Source organism: Diaporthe amygdali, assembly GCF_026229845.1.
Source record: "Diaporthe amygdali strain CAA958 chromosome Unknown NODE_7_length_1459731_cov_64_868725, whole genome shotgun sequence".
In the NCBI taxonomy this organism is placed as follows: Eukaryota; Fungi; Ascomycota; class Sordariomycetes; order Diaporthales; family Diaporthaceae; genus Diaporthe; species Diaporthe amygdali.
In genome coordinates this window covers 614,923-635,216 of record NW_026517027.1, presented here as the reverse complement: position 1 = coordinate 635,216, position 20,294 = coordinate 614,923, and the positions used below count along the sequence as shown (strand labels likewise).

At 53.3% G+C, this 20,294-nt stretch overlaps 8 protein-coding genes across 8 annotated transcripts; 5 read left to right on the top strand and 3 right to left on the bottom strand.

Annotated features, from left to right (window-relative positions):
- Nucleotides 1-289: 289 nt before the first annotated feature.
- Nucleotides 290-1,546, bottom strand: J7T55_013822 (endo-beta-mannosidase; the record flags this gene model as incomplete). Its single annotated transcript, XM_053140732.1, has 3 exons — nt 290-597; nt 657-871; nt 927-1,546. The coding sequence occupies 3 exons, from the start codon at nt 1,544-1,546 to the stop codon at nt 290-292; spliced, it is 1,143 nt and encodes a 380-aa protein (XP_052996159.1).
- Nucleotides 1,547-4,301: 2,755 nt separating this feature from the next.
- J7T55_013821 (uncharacterized protein) lies at nt 4,302-5,075 on the bottom strand (the record flags this gene model as incomplete). The annotated part of the gene is made up of 3 exons (XM_053140731.1): nt 4,302-4,422; nt 4,488-4,504; nt 4,797-5,075. 3 exons carry the CDS (start codon nt 5,073-5,075, stop codon nt 4,302-4,304), a joined length of 417 nt encoding a protein of 138 aa, XP_052996158.1.
- Nucleotides 5,076-5,152: 77 nt separating this feature from the next.
- On the top strand, nt 5,153-6,670 carry J7T55_013820 (uncharacterized protein; the record flags this gene model as incomplete). Its single annotated transcript, XM_053140730.1, has 4 exons — nt 5,153-5,164; nt 5,260-5,395; nt 5,523-5,738; nt 5,820-6,670. 4 exons carry the CDS (start codon nt 5,153-5,155, stop codon nt 6,668-6,670), a joined length of 1,215 nt encoding a protein of 404 aa, XP_052996157.1.
- Nucleotides 6,671-8,684: 2,014 nt separating this feature from the next.
- J7T55_013819 (uncharacterized protein) lies at nt 8,685-9,415 on the top strand (the record flags this gene model as incomplete). The annotated part of the gene is made up of 3 exons (XM_053140729.1): nt 8,685-8,799; nt 8,981-9,005; nt 9,184-9,415. 3 exons carry the CDS (start codon nt 8,685-8,687, stop codon nt 9,413-9,415), a joined length of 372 nt encoding a protein of 123 aa, XP_052996156.1.
- Nucleotides 9,416-10,124: 709 nt separating this feature from the next.
- J7T55_013818n (uncharacterized protein) lies at nt 10,125-11,072 on the top strand (the record flags this gene model as incomplete). The annotated part of the gene is made up of 1 exon (XM_053140728.1): nt 10,125-11,072. The coding sequence occupies one exon, from the start codon at nt 10,125-10,127 to the stop codon at nt 11,070-11,072; it is 948 nt and encodes a 315-aa protein (XP_052996155.1).
- Nucleotides 11,073-12,751: 1,679 nt separating this feature from the next.
- J7T55_013817 (uncharacterized protein) lies at nt 12,752-13,515 on the top strand (the record flags this gene model as incomplete). The annotated part of the gene is made up of 4 exons (XM_053140727.1): nt 12,752-12,881; nt 12,948-12,999; nt 13,078-13,261; nt 13,363-13,515. 4 exons carry the CDS (start codon nt 12,752-12,754, stop codon nt 13,513-13,515), a joined length of 519 nt encoding a protein of 172 aa, XP_052996154.1.
- Nucleotides 13,516-14,601: 1,086 nt separating this feature from the next.
- On the top strand, nt 14,602-16,116 carry J7T55_013816 (homogentisate 1-2-dioxygenase; the record flags this gene model as incomplete). The annotated part of the gene is made up of 2 exons (XM_053140726.1): nt 14,602-14,687; nt 14,757-16,116. The coding sequence occupies 2 exons, from the start codon at nt 14,602-14,604 to the stop codon at nt 16,114-16,116; spliced, it is 1,446 nt and encodes a 481-aa protein (XP_052996153.1).
- Nucleotides 16,117-16,491: 375 nt separating this feature from the next.
- J7T55_013815 (methyltransferase domain-containing protein) lies at nt 16,492-18,690 on the bottom strand (the record flags this gene model as incomplete). The annotated part of the gene is made up of 4 exons (XM_053140725.1): nt 16,492-16,987; nt 17,123-17,330; nt 17,841-17,870; nt 18,177-18,690. The coding sequence occupies 4 exons, from the start codon at nt 18,688-18,690 to the stop codon at nt 16,492-16,494; spliced, it is 1,248 nt and encodes a 415-aa protein (XP_052996152.1).
- Nucleotides 18,691-20,294: the final 1,604 nt, after the last annotated feature.

The following is a 20,294-nucleotide window of genomic DNA, read 5'->3' as shown; positions in this document are numbered from 1 at the left end:
GACGTGAGGTGCGTTACAATCACGACATCACGCGCTTTGTATCCAGAGCCTTACTGTCGATGATGCTGGGTGAAAAGCGGCACCAAGGCTGTCCGGACCGTTGAATCAGAGCTAGGCCTGTTCCACTGCCCCATTCGAGTATTCATACAGTCCGAATTCCCTCACGGGCCAATCTGTAAGGCTGCTATATCAATATGTGTGCATGTGCCACAAATATGTACAATGAAGACTGTCCACTTCAAGTTTGCCGCGCTGCTCCCCCATGCGGGCCCCGAAGCCATTGGAACACCTAAGGATAGAGAGCATTGATCGCTTTGACGTGGTCAGTGACCATGCAGTCCCAGTTCCCTTGGTTGTAGAACACTGTATTTCCATCCTGTGAAGTTTGACTGCCAGTGCTTGGGAGAGTGTCCCCATACTGCCAGAACAGATCAGCAGCGATTCCTGAGGTGTTAAGAGCCGTCTGTTGCCAAGGATTCTCGATAGTGCAATTGTTATTGCCTCCGTATTCCTCCATCAGGCACGGCTTTCCAGCAGCTGCACAGGCTTCACCGTGGGTAGATACCCAAAGATCACCCCAACTGTAAGGTTGACCCCCTAAGGAAAAGTGTTAGTCATATTTAAATTGAGTCTTGCGTTTCAAGTAGATGACTTACAGCTATCGGGATACAGGTGGAAGGTAGCGAAGTCCAATGTAGTGATGTTGATGTTGTCGGCCCACGTATAACCACCAGCAGATACTGTGTACGGGTAGCTGCCGTCTCCTCCAGTCAAAGGGCCGAAGCCTTCATCGCCAAGTGTGACCATGTGATTGGAGTCTAGAGATTTGATGTACTCCGAGGTAGTCTTGGCCCAGTTGTAGATGACGGACCTGTTCTCCCATTAGTTATCCATTTCAAGGCCTGTATTCCAAGGGATGGACGTACGCATCACATCCACTGCATCTCGGCTCGTTGGCTAGCTCCCAAGAAAAGACAGCAGTTGAGTTCTTGTATCGACTGACGACCGCATCGATGTACTTCTGGTACTGAGCCTGAGAAGTCTTGTCGGTGAACCATGAAGTAGCAGAGCCACCAAAGGCGGACACATAAGCCGCAATGCCTCCGTAGTCGCTCCAGTTGTTTACGAAGTTGATGATCAACTTCAGTCCATGGGTCTCGGCCGCGGAAACAACAGCGTCCAGTCGCTCAAGCCCGTCTGAGCCCGTGTTGATCTGCGATCCGCTTGCTGACAAGTACTGGTAGTACACGGTTCCAGCGCCCGGGATCGTGTTCACGTCGTTGAATCCCCAGACTCGAATGATCTTGAGATCGGCAGCAGCCATGTCCGAGAACACCTTGTCGACATCCTCGTCCGATGTCAAGAAGCCACACCAATAGCAGTTTGTCCCGGCATAGTATTTGGTCTCTCCATCGATGTTGAAGAACAGGCCGTCAGTCTTGGCGAAGGTTGCCGCCGCCGTTCCAGAAGATGCATTTTCTGAGGCAGGTAACGCCCCAACGGTGGCCGCAGCCAGCAATGGCAAGAAGGATACCAGTCCCCTCATCTTAGTGGGCGAAGCGTGTTTACAAAACAGAAAGTACAACAGAGGCGGATAGTGCCGAGAAAGAATGAGTCCGACTAGCACAGCAGATCATTGTGAGCCGAGCCGAGCCAAGAGATCAGGTCTTATAGATACTACCTAAAACAGACTTGTGGGTACGATCAAGCCCACGCCGTCATATTCCCCACACTCTTCTCCCCTAATAGACCCATGTGGTCCCCTATTTTCGGCAAGACTGTTTGCAGTAGATTCTCTGATCATTGGAGTCATTACGTTGCATAAAGATGCCGTACTGCCGATTCCAGCCCCTGACGGAGGCTGACCTTGCGCAAAGTGGAGGACCGGAGGTATTTGTTCACCCCAAGCATAGTAGCAATGACTATGCTACCGACGCGCAGGAAAGGCCTAGGGCAGAAATGTCCACCAATGAGACTACGCTGGCTGTCCGTAATCACTAGGGAGAGCAGGTCGGATTTGGCGGATCGGCGTGCTCCAAAACGGGATGCGAGCCGCCACCCCGAAATTTTGCGATATGGTTCCCGTTCGAAGCCTCCTTTTGACGCCGCTGAAACTTTTCCTGGTGTGATCATTAGGTGCTTGCGCGGTCATTGCCATACCATATCGCTGTCCTCTGGTCTGATTTTCCTAGCTTGAGGCGCGAATCCGAATGCTCCAAATCTGCCTTCCGAGACTTTGATCTCCAAACACAAGGGCGGACCCACTGATCCCGTCAATCTTGTTCCATGTTTCACACAAAGTGCCGAAAGCAAGTGGGGGAAACAACAATGGGGATTATGGTTTGGCTGAAAAACAGCCTGGAGTCAAGTCAATCGGATTTGGACTGCATTGGTGGCTGTTCGTCTGATTCTCAGCGCTGCTAGTGACGTCGCATGCGTGTGTCGTATGGCCTGAAGACGTTTAAATTAAGTACATTCCAGGTGAGCGGAACAACGTCTTTACAAGAACGAGGTAGAGGGTTAGGGCTCGAGGCTGTGAATTACATCGCTGGTCTTTTCTCTGCTATCGAAATCTCTTTGCGCCTCATAAATTCCTTTTCTCCTCTTCTTAATAAAAGTGTGTGGGTAGGCTGGTGCGATGCTTGTTACTGTCTTCATCGAAGGGAATGTCCCCCAAGCCAAACTGTGCCGAAAGATGCATGTCTCCCTCGAATGCACTCGACCTGCCCTCTGGGGCGGAACAGAGTGCTGGCAATCCGCGACTCATTGTAGGGGTGCAACATAGTTACACATGTTGAACGGGGACCTAGATATTCAAATCAGTCAAGGAAGGATGAGAGCATCCCATGCCTTTTCTGATGGTCTTACGCACCGAGTCCGAATGGCCCAAGTCCATCCCATCAGTGAACCTCAATCCCCGGGAAAGCTCAACAGCATTAGACCGGAATGTTGTCGCATACGAGGATGCCAATTTGTATTAACACATCAACTACCCCATTGGCTTCGCATGCGGTCTCTTGGATTGGTCTTGGACGACTTCATTGAAGATGGGGTCTAAATGAGATGTTACGGTGTGTTTGGGTCTTATGGCCTTCCGGCGTCATGGAAGCGTTGCAAATCTGTCAATCCAACCGTCCTTTCCTGGCGATATGCTTCTTTAGGTTCAAATGAACACACTGCCCAACAAAGAATCTGGTGGATGCGAGGGGAGAGAGCCGCCACAAAGGCTCTTGACTGGGGCGGGTTAAAGAGCTTCCAGCAGATGCCAGGTCGTGATCCGGACTCTAAACTGCATCGAGAGCGACAGGATACATGAAGTTTGTTGCAGACATGCTAATAGACCTTTTCTCGCTGCTAGATCTCTGGATGGAAAAGTTAATCTGTATAATATGCTCAGTATAGCCGTTGACTGTGGCATCCAGGATAGTACTTGTCTAGCTAAAGCGTGACAGGCAACACTGGCGCTCACCATGGTGAATTTGACGACTTGGAACACTAGCAACAGATCCTGGTAACTTATTCAGTATGATAATAGCATCGATTGACAAGGCATTTCGCCATATTAAAAGCATGAAAGGCAGTGTTGCAAACAGAAGGGTACCAAGGTACTCGGGATCTCAATGCTGAACCTTGGAAGTGACATGTTTCGACCGAGCAAATCAAACCATTTGACGTCGATCTCGCGTTTATTCCGCAGCTAGCTGTTGCATTCAATATTTGAGACGATCGAAGGGTGATATCGAGCCGTTGTGAGTGGGGTACGCGGTCAATATTTAAGAGAAAGCGTCACATGATGTCTCTCCTCAAGCGTGTCGTATTTGTTCAGTCATTCCTCTTTATCTCAGAGGCAGCCGGCCGAAATAAGGTTGTCGGATCGGACACAAAGAAGACCCATGCTGTCTTGGCTTTTGAGACCATTCCTCATGCCTCCCCGTGCTGTCTCTCTTTCCACCGCTTCGGTGCCGAAGCCTGCATTACGCTAGGCCTTGAATGGGAAGTTCACAGAACGGATGGGAGACCAGACCGTATCATATGAAAGGCGCGGCATACATACGAATTCCGAGCCAGTGCACGCGGGAAGAATGTGAAGCGAGCAAACATCTGTGCGCATTCGATGCATGTCTGAGCATCGACCGAGCCATGCATCATTGGCCACTGCTCTCCCGTCTGGGCTGAGCCAAGTCGCCGATGCCCCTTGAGAACTTTGGGCCCCAGACCAGGTCCGGCCCATGAGGGGAGAACCAGTGCAAAACCCCCCAGCCTAGCAGGAGGGCCTGAACATTGGACGATGTCCAGTTTGGTTAAGCAGCTCGGATGATACAGAACATGTCATCCTGCTCGCCACCACCGGTGCCTATATACCACTTGCCGTGCTCGGCGCGGACGCCGGTGAAAGTCGCTGACGCCTTCATGTTCTGCGCCCTGCTCCTCGATGCTTAGCACTCGAGGGCAAAATTCTATCCGGCATTCCACTTTTATGCGCATACTGCCACCGGGCGGCATACTGCATACACATAACGAGTCCTCATATACAGCCTAGAAGTCGCCCACAGCGAAAATATCAAGTTCCAGCTCTCATCATTCATGCCACAAAGCCGTTTCATGCGATGTTGTCCTCCCAACACGTTAACCGACACAGCAACGTCTCAAGGCTTCTAGCCTGCCAAATCCTTTGACTTTGGACCACTGTAACGAGTTGAATTAAGCTTTCGATCGAGTTCCGCGCTATAGTCCAGACTTCCAGGGTTCAGCGGTTAGATTTGGCCCAAACGACGTGCCGAGCCACAACAACGAACCAATTGGTAGAGATTCGCCGGGATATCTGGTTTCAGCAACTTCTTCGCAGCCTCGATCCGATTCGCGCTCGCAGGAGGGAATAAATGTGATACCGCCAAATAGCGGCACTTCACATTCGCGATCACATTTCGACCTCTCGATATATACAGCATTTCGGATCCTGCCATAGATGCTTCCAAACGCACGACCACCGCGTTCCGGTCGTCATCGTTCTCTCCTTTTGCCAACGCAATGGCCCTATCCTTTTTCAGGGCGGCTATGGGTTGTGCAGTCAGCATCAGGATATGCAGCCTGCTTTTGCTCTGGCTAGCCATCTTCGGGACTAAATCAGCTATCGCCCAGACAACACCGATCAATGAGCCCCCATGTGGAGTACGTAACCCCTATATTGTGAACCCTTGCACGCGTTGAGTGCCTCGCCTACATTGATTAACTGTTACTTACTGACCCTCGCAATTGCAGCTCAGGTGCCTCTTTGAGGCCATCCCAGGATCTGGTTGCTCTGAGGCAGACACTTCCTGTCAATGCGCAAACACAAACTTGCAGGACAAGACCTCGATGTGTCTGGTCGCTAACTGCACAATGCAGGAGACTCTAGGTATGTGAAGCCTTAAACAGCCCCATTGCAACTGTAGCAAGATCCACGGGCTTTAGACTGGCAGTCGAGTCGGTTCCATATGGTTCCTTATTTGGTGGATTTCTGAAGGCTGACAGCATTTCCACAGATATGGCGCGACTTACTGCTGCAACCTGCGGCTTCTCAAATGAGTCCCAGTCGACGCGTATTATTATCGCGGTGTCGTTCTTTTTTGGAGGCACCGCAGTTTTTGTCATGCTCCGGACACTTTCGAAGCTAATGACCAGAACTCTATACGCCGAGGACCACATAATAACGGCTGCCGTGACGCTGGCTATGGCTCCATTTGTATGCGTCATATACAGTGAGTGCGTTCCCGCTCGAGTCAAGCGTCAGAGCTCAGACATGTACCGAAGCTGTCTAACATATGTACCCTGTCTTGAAGTGGCCGTGCTGGGCTTCGGAAGTCATTTGTGGAGTCTGAAGGACGGTGCAAAGCTACAGATTCTCCGATTATTCTACATTTCCGAGATTATCTACGTGGTTGTGCTAGCACTCATTAAAGTTTCTATCGTTACCATGTACCTGAGAATATTCTGGGCCTACCGCCCCTTCTACCTCACCTGCTACGTCGTGCTCACCTTTATCATCCTATCAAGCTCCATCATTACGATCCTCACTATCCTCTCCTGTCGACCAGTCGAGTACTTCTGGGACCGGGATATCGCCGGAGGCGCATGCCTAGACATCACTGCTTTAGCCTACGCCAATTCTGGTCTTGCTGTCGTCCAAGATCTGATCATCGTCCTTCTACCAATAATCATGCTCTGGAGACTCCAGATGACGCGCAAGAAGAAATTCTTCATCGGTATCATGTTTGCGCTCGGAGGAATCGGTCTGATTGCCACGATAGTGCGCCTTCAGACCCTTAAAAATTTCGGGACTACCCTCGATCCAACATGGACGTACGTGCCGGTAGTCTATTGGACCAGTGTCGAACTTTCCGCTGGGATCATTGCGTCCTGTCTTCCCGCCGTCCGAATTCTTCTGGAGCGGTTCTTCAAGTTCTTCGCCCTGAGTGCGGCCGGATCCGAGCCCTCGACATTCATCAGACTACAAAGACAGAGAAAGTCGTCACGCAAGGGGTCAGCCCCAGCTATTGAGCCTTGGACGGATGACAATGCGAGCCAGACAAGACTGACGAGCTCAAAAACCTCTGAATCGGCTGCATCATCGATAGTGCGCGATGGTGAACCTGCTGGAGCTGGAACAGAGGGCAGGACTGGCCAGGGCTAACAGACAGGTATGGAGGAAGTGTGCCAAGGTAGCCCGCGGAAATACAGTACGTGCGCCAAACCAAAAGTTTCACTTGGTAAATCTCGTCTTGGAGAGCGAGCAAATAGAATATAGATTAATGTGTGACATCAGTCCATGAGGCTTCAACTTCCTTAACCGGTCAAGTCTTCCCTACCACTTGAGCCAAAGAGAAAATCAAGGTAATAATAGCTCCTATAGAGTAGCAACTTCTGCGTAGACATCACGTATCTGTAGCCATCCCACACCTAAGCTACCACTCGCACGAGTCTTAAGCAATTCAACTTCACCCAATGAACAAAATGCATACATCCATTCTGACATGTCTCTAATATGACGTTTGATCAGAGCATCAAATCTAACCTTGAAGGCGAATACGATGATCCAGGACGGAAGTGTCGTCCCGAGCGAATTTTGCCAGCGGCAATGAGCTTAATTCCAATACTGAATCTTCACGGAGCAATGTTTCCTTCTCTGGAGGTGTCCGATGCGAAACCTGACAAAGGTATCATTCGGCAAATCGACGTGGGGGGGAACGATCCATAGTTGCGACGAAGATGGTGACCTACTTCTGTGACACCATCCCAGCATTCAGAATGGAGTCATTAACGTGATGCTCGTTAAACATATGTTTCCATCCCTAGGAATGTGTTAGAATCCTGACACGCAATTCAGATGGACTGATGCTGGAGTGTGGTGGTTTTGATAAAAGTCTATCCTAGGAGATGGCTGAGCCACAATGTACTCAGTGGCAAAACTATCGCGGCTTCTGGCCCAAGCTCAAACTTTCCAATTGCATTGTTCAACGTTTACCAGAGATGGGATGAATCTTGGTATATCCAGGGGAACTTGCCCACTGCACAATTCCGCGTCTGGACTTTCTCTCCATGTCGCTGCGTCTTGGCTAGAGGTACTGGTAACGATGACCAGATTCTGAGTGCATGCAGTCTTTTTGTGTAACTTTTGTTTCGAGAAAAAGCTAAAGAGGCCATTTTCACCCGCTGCTGTGCTGTGAGATGAATTCGGTAGTGACTAGCACCTGTCTAATTGAAAGTGTTACAAGGCTGTTGTTTAGTCAGCTTTGTTCAGAACGGATCTATCTCTAAATGATTTTCTGAAGTGGCGGTTTGCCAGGGCCCATTTCTCAATTGCCATGGGCCATGGTGTCTTTTTATTTTCGGGCGTATTGCGCCACCCTACCCCTGTGAAATATTTCCGACCTTTTGGCTGGAAATGAATATTTGTGTCAATGTTTTATATGATCACTCTGAACACCTGGCGGATCGTCATCGTCATATTCGATATCCTGCGGTCAGGATTCAAGCTTTCAATCCCAAATCATGTAGTATACATCGGGAAAGTCCGAAATGAAGGAATAATGTATCACTGGCCAGAAGATTGGTATGAAGTGAGGGCGACATCGTGGCATTCCAGCGTGTCGAGGGCACAACATTGCGATATGGCTGCCCACTTTGATTGGAATTTTGAGTACAACCAGCTAGCCCACTCCAGGGTACTGTGCAGTCAGGTTTACTGTGCTGACAATTTTTCGAGACAGCTGATTCTTGTAAAAAGACAAGGTGTCACTCCCTAGATATCAGCTCCACCCGCTCTTGTACCATGTGTCAGATGATCCCAGCTTTCACTTACTTCATATTGTTAATGCGGATCATTACATCCGGAAAGGCTTGCAAATGGTTGACCATCGGCATCTCAGAGCTGAGTGAGAAGAGTCTATATATTCTAGAAGCTGTTCACATCACCCTGCTGAGTGTCCGGAAGCGTACTGCTTGTGACACAAGCTAGTCAAAGTCACTTCGTGCAAAATCTAATCATATGCAAAAGGGGGGGGGGGGGGAGTGTGAGCGGGTTTCTCCACTACCTTCATTTCGCGCTCAACAAACAACGCAGTAATCAAGTGCAAGATTGAATTTGTCAAGATATTGGCAGCAAGGGTGCTGGAGAGGGTGACAAACTCCAGCAATAGGGACGAAAAATGACCAAGAAGTCGATGAGCTCGCGGCTGGCCGGTGATGAAGTGACGGTTCAAGACTCCGACACACTCGACGTCTCTTTGATGCAGTCGTCAAGTCGTATAGCGAAGGCCACAGGTGATTCAAGTCTGGAGAGGATAACGAAGAATACTAAGTGAAGAGAAGCCTTTGGGCTTCTATACTATTGTCTTGAAATGTCTGGGATTTCTTTTAGCTCCCATCGTCTCAGAACAAAGTGTGCACCTTGAGCTACATGGCCCCAGCATGATACGAGGAATGTCACCCCGAGATACGACAGCGGACAAGAGCGAATTCGAAGAGACGTTATGGAATATCATAGCTCGGTCGCTATAAAGCTTGCACTGGCTTGATGCTCTCAACCTTAAGTTTAAATTATACACTAATGATTTCACATCAGTATGGAATCTTCATATGTGAACATGGTAAACTTTTACACCAGCATTGCATCTTCAACTCACTTTGCACTGCGGCTCGTCTCAGTCTGAAAGAGGAGGATGACTCCACAGGTCTGAGCCTTCGCTCGGGCAAGTCAATGACGGGAATCCAACATTTGGCTATGAAGAAGGAATATGTTCAACTCGGGTCAATTAGTGCTGCGTACCGGAATCGCGAGTGTCCGACTCCCACAAACACCGTTAACTCCGGGTCGGCCAGACGTGACTATTGTCTCCGCCGCCAAGACAAAATGCGAATTGTTACAAAGAACGTGTGACACAAATCTACAATGTTCGGCCGCAGGTGGGCTGATTTTAGAGGTCATTTTGGAAGTTGAGTAAGACAGTCTAGAGCACGAGGCGTCCATTGAGATGTGTAATCTATTGACCCTACAATCTGCTTACCTATTCTTGGGGGTCGCTATAATGTGAGCGCTATCTTGAATCAATGAATTTGAGGCGTTTGTGGCATGTGCCCCTGTCTGAGTATAGGCCCGCCCAACCGGTCTTTACCTCCATTAGTGCCTATTCGGAGCTAAGTGCTCTCCTCCGGCGTGCAGCCAGAACGCATCGGGGTCCGCATTGATCCGCTCTTGATAAGCGGGCGATCAATTAGACCACGAGTCCGCAGTGCGCGAATGGCCGAGCCTTGCTATTGTGGATCGGAGTCGTGAGCTGCGTGGTCTTTTCGTCGGCCACTGGTGCATACGTGCTGTTCTTGCAGCTCGGGCGGATGCCTGCTGTGCAGGTGAGCGCGCATGCGATGCGTTGGTAGTTTTGCTGCCTCTGGTCAACGGAGATTACTCCTGATCGGCATAATGGCGTTAGAAGGTGTCGAGTGCAATGATTCACCATACCAACTAACCCAACCGAGTTTCGCTTGTGAGGATATATAGCTCACATCGGTCCTACCGTTTCCATGATGGAACACCATTCCTCATCACTTTCCTCCTCCTGACCAAGCAAGTGCACTACCTCAAAATCACCATGGCGGCAAAGTACGATAACGTCATTATCTTCGGACCCACCGGCGCGGTTGGCGGGGCAGCTGCTCTCGAGGCAAGCAAGCGAGGAGCCAAGGTCTGGCTGGCGATGCGGGATACCTCGAAAGCAATCGAGGGCATCCCGGGAGACGTCGAGAAGGCCGGCAAGTTCGAACGCGTCCAGGCCGACCTCACCGACCCAGACTCGGTGGGCGCTGCCGTCAAGAAGTCTGGCGCCAAGGCAGCATACGTCTACTTGGTCTTTGGATCGACTGACCACATGCGCGGGACACTGCAGGCCCTGAAGAACGTAGGCGTCGAATACGTCGTCTTCTTGTCGAGCTTCTCAATCACTGCGGGGACTGACCTCCGCTCCATTCCCCCTGAGCACATCATCCCTTATAGCCATGCCCAAGTCGAGATCGCCATAGAGGAGGTTGGGTTTCCGTATGTCACAGCTTTGCGGCCGGCATCGTTTGCGAGCAACCATATCAAAATGTCAGTGGACAGATCGACTAAGCCACCAAGGGCGAACATTCTTTATGCGGATGCGATGTCGGACAACATCGTACCTGAGGACATCGGCGCGGTTGGAGGGGCTGTGCTAGTGGAGAGGCCGTCGGAGGGCAAGGAGGTCATCTACCTAGCCGGACCCGAGTTCATCACGACCGAGAAGGTATGGGATACCATCAAGAAAATCACTGGCCGGACCGACATCGATACCAAGCCGATTGACGGGAAGGAGTTTTCTGCTAGGGTCGAGGGTCATATGCCTCCACCGATGATCAAGGAGTTCCTGCGAGTGCAAGACCAAATGAGAGAGCCAGAGAAGTTGTTGTCCAAATCCGAGTTTCAGCAGGCGGTGGCGAATATCAAGAAATTCTCCGGGCGGGAGCCTACGAAGTTCCAAGACTATGTTGAGGCGCAGAAGGCGGAATGGCTAGCTGTCTGAGGGGCTGATTGGGGGGGGGGGGGGTGACACGGTCGTTGGAGGCCATCTCGAGGCCAGAAAGATCAGGTAGACAGTAGAAACATTGTCCTGTTGGTCAAGACAGCAAAATAGACATCTCATCCATCGTACTTTGTGCAGCTCCTGTTGTAGAGCGTCATGTCCTGGTGGTGACGAAGAAGTTGGGCATTGGGTGGATCGACCCGGGGAATAACGGTGTGGAGAGTGAGTGACCAATGCTGCAGTTGAAATGGCCTCATTGTTCACTACAGACGCCGGAAGACATAGTGACAGGTGACCTGGAGCCCATCGCGGCGGACGCCCCTCGCAACGGCTGGTCCAGATTGCGGGTGGTACGACGCGGCGCAGACGGGTCACCGAGATCAGGCCAGAATCGGAGTCGAAAAAGCGGGACCGTGCATGAGGCCTGTGACGTATTTCCGTGTCCTCCCGAAGAAGGAGCAGCGAACTCGCGCAACGAGCATGTCGCCTTTTTGCAGTGCAAAAGAGGTTGGAAATGCTGGATCTGAGGACGAGAGCAAGAATGCAATGCAAGATGAGATCGGATCTCATAAGGCCATTTTGGCAGTGAATAGGTCGGGAGGTAGGACCAATCAGCAGCTCGGTCTGGCAGGAAAGCTCATGCTGGATGGTGGGTGGGTCGGCCTTGCATCTTCTACCCCGGATTTTCCCCAGAGTCGCCAGACAAGCTAACTAGGGGTTTGGGCTCACTCCGGCCACCGGGCCAGTAGCAGCATCGCAGCAGGGTAGCAACCGCCTTCTGCTAGCAGGGGACCAGCACTGAGCGGGGCAGAGCTCCTGATCGACCCTTGCTCGAGGTGAGGGTCAGGTCACGCGATGGGCTGATTGAATGTCGGTCGTCTGGGTGTGGACTGTGGAGGACACAGTCTCCTGTCGTGTAATAAGCTCCAGCGGAACAGCTGGAGCTGCAACAGCCAGCTCCCCACTGGCATGACGGATCAGATCCCGGGTTTCTTTGTGTATGATGGCATACGCATAGGCAGAGTGCAGAAGGCCAGAGGTAGAGGCACAGCGTGGTCACTTGACTCTGAAGCATTTACCCCGCCTGGCTGGTGACGAAACCCAATTCAGGGAACAGTCCAAGTACCTTTGGACGAGGGCATTGGGGCATTGATCTGCAGACTGACCGAGACAAGGTACTTGCTGCATACGGTACCTCCTAACATGGCCCACACACTCTGACACCATGAGGTAGCTACGACTGCGGAGGGACAGGGTCTCTGGTGAGGAGAGGGGACAACGACGGCGCAGCGTGCGAAGTCACGCTCGTCCTCACGCCATAGCCCCTTTCGTAGCCTGGACAATGCGTGCCTGCCATTGATCGGCCCATTACCCAATGCCAGTTGCCAGTTGCCAGTCACCAGTGACCAGTGCCCAATCCGAATAACCTTCCCACCTTCCCCTCCTCTGGTACTTCATTCGCGTTTCCCCCTTCCCCTCTTCTCGTATGCTCTCTCCCTGAACATCATCATCACCATCAAGGAATCAAACAACCAAGCAAAGACAACCATCAACACTCAAGACTCAACCTCTTGACCATCGCCCAAGGTTTCCTCAAGTGACCTTGCAGTTCATAGACTACTACTTCGAACACCCCCTCTCAGCCTCGTCTACCACATCCTCACACAAACCTACCCAACATGACGGAAGCACTCTCCAAGGTCGATTCTGCCGTCGAGGGCATCGACACCAACAAGGACGCCAAGGACACGAAGAAGCCTAGGATGTCTTCGATCGCAGCCCCTGGCGTGTGGAATATCAAGGATATTGGTATGTCTCGACCACCACCTGGACAGCTCACATAGCTTGACCATCAGCTGACTCGCCTTGGAACAGAGGAGCAAAAGATCGAGCTGCAAATAGCTCCCGAGACACAGAAGACTGGATGGTATGTAGCCTTTTTGCTCAAATCCACCACACCCGGTGGGTGTAAACTGGAATGCTGACGTGCCATTGCTGCGTACAGGAAGGTCAACACGTCACCATCGACGGTTGAGGACAAGGACATCCTGAAGAAGATGCTCACTGAGCCACCAGTCAAGAAGATCGACCTGCACTTCCCATTGGGCCTCGAGGTCACGGCACGGAACCTCAAGGGTGTGACAATCAAGGATGCACTGGATGCTATCCACAAGCAGTTCAAGAAGAGGGTAAGCCCCACTTCCCCATATCTACCCCCCAACATGTCGCCCACTTGCATGAGCTGCTGTACTATATTGTCCGTGATTACTGACGTTACTCTGCAAAACAGCAAGACGACGAGCTGGACAAGCCCTACCTAGCCGGATTTGAGTGGGACAAGGAGGAGTCATGGACCAGACTGGTGGTTCACCTGCAGGTCAACAGCGGCGTGGTGGCAAGCTCATCGGGCAAGAAGAAGAACAAGAAGCACGCCGAAGAGTAAACATCTCGTCGCGTGTATCCGCAAGACTCGGTGTCTCTGGGCAGTTGAGTTGTGTGCGGACTTGGCAGCGTTGCGGTGGATAACATCATGGGCTGGTTGAATATGCATTATTTGTGACAGTCCTCGCTTGAGAGACATATGAGCTTCTGCTGCCAGAATTAGCCCTACTGCACGGCAGTCAATCGAAGGACTATGATCGCTCCTCAAGATACCTGTGTACAATTGTCTGTGACCTACCATCTTCCGCGTCGTGGCAGACAGTTGTTGTGACGTGTGAGCCGTCGCATTCAAGTCAGCGAGGGAAGCGTGGAGCTTATTGACTGCTGTTCTTAAGCTCAGATCCCAATTAAAGACCAAGACTACTACTGTGTGAGAAACCTACTTCTGAGATCGAAGAATCAAACAGTTCGAGATACCTAGGTACCTGGATACCCCCCTAATAACTCCATACTCTCGATACTCTCTGCCCAGTGGCCCCACCATTAACCATGGCCAGCCACCTCAGCTTTGCACCTCGACAGGCATTGACAGGATGAGCAGCTGCCCCAATCATTCGATCCCATTATGCTCAATATTCTTCCGAGGCACTGGAACGCTCCAAAGATCTTATTCTAGTTCTGAATCTGATCAATCACGAACCTTCTCCCGATCTGGGAAGCGGGTCCTTGGTGGTGCGGCGACGTTGAAGGTGCGGGGCGGTTCTCGTCGGCCCGCACTGGACCCCTCCGCTGTCAACCCCGCATTCTCCGGTGTTAGCCGTGTGCGGAATGAATGGGGGAAGAGGGCGGTGCCAAGGGGCGAGCCGTCGGAGAGCTACGACTCGATCTTGACACTCCGACAAGCTCGCGCCGCGACGTCACAATCCAGAAAGCCGAACGAGTCGCGGGCTTGGTGCCATGTGTGCTGTTTTAAGATGCCGATACTTCCCGCCGTGATTGCTGACGCTGTTCCCTGGCGAAGAGTAATCTTTCAAGACTGCTGCTAGGTGATAGACTATCCATCATCAAAGCATTGAAATCAACCAGTCTTCTTCAGCATTGAGGAGAACACCGAGGAGACTAGTTGTCTAGAGGGAAGCCCAACACGATGCCGGTCACAGACTTTGACTTCAAGGAGAAGTACCGTTATCAGAACGGCTTCGACTCTTACTTCGAGCAAGTACAACACTTATTGTTTCCTGTGTGATTATTGGCACTCTCTGAACTGGTCCATAGACTAACCATACTGTTATCTACCAACAGAACTGAAGCTGTCCCGGAGGCCCTTACTGTCGCCCGCAACTCCCCGCAGAAGCCTCCACATGGTCTCTATGCTGAGAAGCTCTCCGGAACCGCCTTCACCGCGCCCCGTCACGAGAACAAGCAGTCATGGCTCTACCGCATCCTCCCTAGTTGTTCCCACCCGCCCTTCGAGCCGGCCTCTTCCCAGCCGACAAATGGCCACGGCAACGGGCAACCCGTGGACTTCAAGGAGTCAGCCGCGACAAAGATGCACTATATACCCAATCAGCTTCGCTGGGATCCCTTTGACAAAGCCTCAGGGGACACGGACTTCGTGAGCGGGCTGCACCTGGTCGCTGGCGCGGGAGACCCCACGATCAAGTCAGGGCTGGGCATCTACATCTTCGCGGCCGCCAAGTCGATGGACACCAAGCACGCCTTCTATTCCGCGGACGGCGACTTTCTCCTCGTCGCGCAGGAGGGCGTGCTAGACATTCGCACAGAGCAGGGCTGGCTGCTTGTCCGACCCATGGAAATCGCCGTGATCCCGCGCGGTGTCAAGTTCGCCGTCTACCTGCCCTCGGGCCCCGCGCGCGGCTACGCCCTGGAGCTGTACCAGGGCCACTTCACCCTCCCCGAGCTCGGCCCCATCGGGTCCAACGGGCTCGCCAACGCGCGGGACTTCCAGGCGCCCCTGGCCTCCTTCGACGAGGACTGCGGCAGCGTGGCGTTTGACGGGCCAAACGTGTACACCATCACGGCCAAGTTCGCCAACAGCCTGTACCAGACGGCGCAGCCACACACGCCGTTCGACGTCGTCGCGTGGCACGGCAACTACTACCCCTACAAATACGACCTGGGCCGCTTCAACACCATCGGCAGCATCAGCTTCGACCACCCGGACCCGAGCATCTTCACCGTGCTGTCCGCCCCAACCGACCACGTGGGCACCGCCGTCGCCGACTTTGTCATCTTCCCGCCGCGCTGGCTGGTCGGCGAGGACACCTTCCGCCCGCCGTGGTACCACCGCAACACCATGAGCGAGTTCATGGGGCTCATCCAGGGCGGGTACGACGCCAAGAAGGGCGGCGCCGGCGGGTTCGTGCCCGGCGGCGCAAGCCTGCACAATGTCATGAGCGGGCACGGCCCTGATGCCGATAGCTACGAGGGCGCGCGCAACGCGGAGCTGCAGCCGGCCAAGGTCGGGGCAGGCAGCTGCGCGTTCATGTTTGAGAGCTGCTTGATGGTTGGGGTTACGGACTGGGGGCTGAAGACGTGTAGCAAGGTGCAGGAGGAGTACAGTCAGCACAGCTGGGGTGGTGTAAAGGTCCACTGGAAGAGGCCGGCTGGTGCGAAGGCGGATGGGCATCTATTGAAGTGAGAAGTCAAGGTTGTGCCGTAAAATGTGTACGCATGTCACCGTCGAGCATCTGGCCAGATTGTAACAAGTCGCGGTGATGCATGGATCTTCATGGGATGATGAAACTCTTTCATTGTACGTTTCCGTACGCTTCTCGTAATTCATGTTCTCCCGTCTCGTCAGGGCTAGAGAGCCCATGACGGACTTCCGTCCGCATTTCCACCGAGTTGAATATTAGTGGAGAGGTTGTAGGACCATAGGTCCTTCATGTCATATGCCAGCTGCTGCCGTGGCATTGGGTATCTCATTTTGTCCACCACCTTCGCAGAACCCACGGTCCATGTCTCGCGAATCTCCATAGCTGTCCCGCCATATATTCTCACTACCCACCCATCTCTACCGTGGAGACGTCGCCACCGGCCCCCCGCCGCCCTCCAGCGGCTTGCGCCCATACACCACCGTGAAGGGGAAGTACGCGTGCACGCCCGTGTCGTTGAGGCTCTTGCGCACGTCCACGAGGAACATCTCGACCTGCTCGGCCTTCCAGCCGAGGCCCTGGGTGAGGGGCCGCTTGGCGATGGCGGACAGGCCCTCCATGAGGATCATGCGCAGGAACCAGATGCCCTTCTGGCGCATCTTGCGGTCGCGGGCCCAGCGGCCGATGGGCAGCTTGTGGCGCGCCTCGGTGACGTCGTCGAAGCCCGCGGCCCGCATCGCCGCCGGCAGCCGGTTGATCATGTGCAGGTCCAGCCCCAGGTTCGCCACGCCCATCTGCACGTAGTAGCAGAAGTCGCGGAAGGCGTAGGGCGTCGTGTCTGTGAGCGTGTTGTCGTCGGACCGCGGCCAGTAGGTCATCTCTTGGAATTCTACCCAGCCGCCTGGCTTGAGATGTCTGTGGAGGCGCGCAGTGTCAGCTTTGTTTCCTGTCTGATTTTCTACCTTCTTCCTCCTTGTCCGTCTTTTTTCCCTCTTTTCCAGATCTTTTGGGAAGGCTTTGCCAAAGAATCGGACGGGGCCGGGGTCGTACCTCATTATTCGTTGTAATAATGCTGCTGGGTCCTTGATGGAGAACGCCGTGTAGCGCATGTGTATGAAGTCGAAGGCGTTCTCAGGATAGTCCGTCCACTCCTCCTCAAAGTCGTCTGCCGAGAAGAAGACATTATCCCAGACATATGCCGGTTGTATTGGTGATATGTCGCAGCCGAATATCTGTGATTTCCCGTACCTCTGAGCCACTGCACACTGGTCAGTCCATATCCATTATTGAGCTCATACTCTGGTGGCTCTGCTTGTTTCCTTCATGACAGTGCTACATCGGGAGGGAAGCGGGAAGGGGGAGCAGACGTGAGATTCACCCATTGCCGGCTGAATACCACAACATGGCTTGTGCAGATCTCGTTGAATTTGGGGGCCATAGCATTCGCCCCTTTTGGATGACAACAGACAAGAAGTGGCCCGAAGCGGACCCCATGTTGTCTCACTGGTGATGACCGTGACACCGACCAGACTGCACGAGACTGCACGTGGGCGCGAAGGGCTACCCAACAGCACCCCCCCCCCCGTCCGAGGAAGCACAGCCTTGTTTGATGGGATGCGGTATCCCGATGCCTCCCCCCAAGCGCATCGTGTCCCCGGCGCACAAGGTCGGAGGTCCTCCGAGACACTACATCCCGGCAGAGTGGGTGGATGGTCTGATGTGGAGAAACACAAAAGGAATGCAAAGCTCGGGGTCTCGTCGCACTCACTGTCCATGGCCCATTCCCCAGTCCCGGTACCTGTTTTTCGTTACACGATAGGTCAGCCCTCTGATCCATTCTGTGGCGCGCCCAAAAAGCCACGTGAGTGGCATCTCCGTTCAGCTCAGCTCGCCAAGGGCCCAGGCTCTGGCTCCATGCGGTGATAGTGTCCACAGGTCGGCGAGGTGCTGCAGCCGGGTGATTTGCCTCAGAAGATAGGGAGCCAAAAAGGAACAAGATGCAGTCTCTTCCGGCGACTTGAAGAAAAAAAAAGGAATTTCATGTCGACGGGAAGTGGGTGCAGGGTGGTAAGAAGGAAGGCTCCAGAGGAAGGAGGCCACATACCTAGGTCGAGAACCATGCCGCCCTGCTCTAATGACTCCTCGACAGGTGAGTACAGCAGCTTCTCGTGCATCATCCACAAGGCCAGCTTGTGCTTCATGTCGTCGCGCTCCTGCTCCGACTCGTCGTTCGGAAGGGGGTACACGACCCTGCCCGAGGCGGGCGCATGGTACCTGCGGCCGTTCTCGAAGACGAAGTCCGTGTCGGCGTAGTTGTCGTCGTCGTCGCCGGCGAGGTCCTCGGTGGAGGCGGGCGTGATCCACGTGCTGGTGAAGGAGGAGGCCTGGTCCCTGGCGGCCTGGCCTAGCAGTGACGGTGGGGGCGAGGGCTCGGGGGCGCCCACGGCTGTGCCTGAGGTTGGCGGGAAGGTGTTGTAAGCCGCGCTGGTTGGCGGGTATTGGCTGGAGGATGTTTGGCCGGAGAATGGTGCTTCTCTTCGGGATGACGATCCTGCTGGTGACCTGTTCTGGTCCATGATCGAGCTGGATGCCGAGCCTGGAGGGGAGAGCATCGTCATGTGCTGGATGCCTGCTTTGAGTGCACTGGTCTGCACTATGACTGTCCACCAGTACTATCTTGTAAGTGAGTATTGCATGGCTGTCCGGAATCCAAACACAATATGGTGCCGTCCAGGAATTGTGGTGAGTGGAAGTAAGTGAGGCTCTGGACACCGGATGTCTGAGTGAGCAGGGGGAACACCTCAGATCAAAAGAGGGAGTAAGCCGAGTTGACGAGGGTACAAAGTACCGTGCTGTATTGGCGGCTGGAATAAGTATGGGCTCGCTTGAAGGGTGGGTAGTGGTGGTGTCGTTAAAGGATGGGTGGACTTATGGCAGGAAACCATTGGGCCAGGACCGGTTTATGATCCATAGGGTCGGGTAGGTGGGTTTCTTTGTTCAGGTGCCCCCGTCTTCCAGTCCGGCCAGGGATTGGGCAGCACAAGGGGATGATGACCAGGATCCCAGTCCTTGGAAGTGCTTACGATGGAGTACAATGGGACTTAGTAGCCCATTAGTCTAGTTTTTGGTACTTCCATCACTCATCTCCTTGCGCGTGCTGCCCAGGAAGCTGATGTGGAGAAGAACCGCAATGTTGTACCTTTTGGCCTGTCACTAGCCCGGCCCTAGAGCATGAAGAACATTTCGAACAGAAGATGATGCCTACCGTAAGATGCCGTAAGATGCGGAAGATCCGTAAGATGCGTAAGATCACAGGTCCAAGTTCGTGCCAATGCCGGCAGGCTCCCTGCTTACGCTCAAGCTTGAGTGCTCTCTGCAAGCCGCCAGACGAAGCCGTCATCTTGTTGGACAACCAGATGAGACACACAAGCCTGCACAGTTCCCAAGTCGGTCGTCGCATGCATGCACAAAAAGGCTGTGCTCTAGCCTGGTCTTGTGAAATGAAGGGCCCGACCTGTCAGCCAGTTGGCACCTGGGGCTCTGTTCAGCCGCTTTTCTCGGTCTGGAGCGGTGTCGACCCGGAGAGAGAGTCCAACTAAAGACTAAAGAGATCCGGGACTGCAGCAGAAGCTAGTCTACCGCAGCCTGTTGTGCCTGGACTTGGCAGGAGGGGGAAAATGAAAGAATCAACCCACTTTTTCCCTGATCAACCCCTAGGCTTACATGGACTAGACCTGTACACGCGCAGGCCCAATTTGCTCCTGATTACCAAGTGAGGGGTTCGGATCTGTTTCCCCAGCCTGAGCCATCGTAGGTCGGATCAGAGTCAGATTCAGAGTCAGAGTCAGATTCGGATTCGGACAGGCGCAAACAGGAGTGGGTATCGGCCCACCGATAGGCGCCGAGGGAGCGGGAGGAAGCAAGATCCACGGGTCCCAGTGGGATGGTTGCAGCAGGGAAGACAAGCAGGGGCTGTCCCAGGATCGGGTTCCCGGCGTGGCGGTCGCTTTGCAGGGCTGTTCAGGCTGGATCCATCATACTTGGCTGTGCATGCTAGAGCCTAGCTAGCCTGTTGCTGGTGGAGGTACTCGTGGTACTGTAAGTATCCCTCGGCTTCTCGCTGCGGCTGCAACAGCACCGTACATTAAGATGCAGACAAGATGCAGACCTACACAATAGACTGGGTGTTTAACACGGTAGAGCGTATCACGAACACAACATC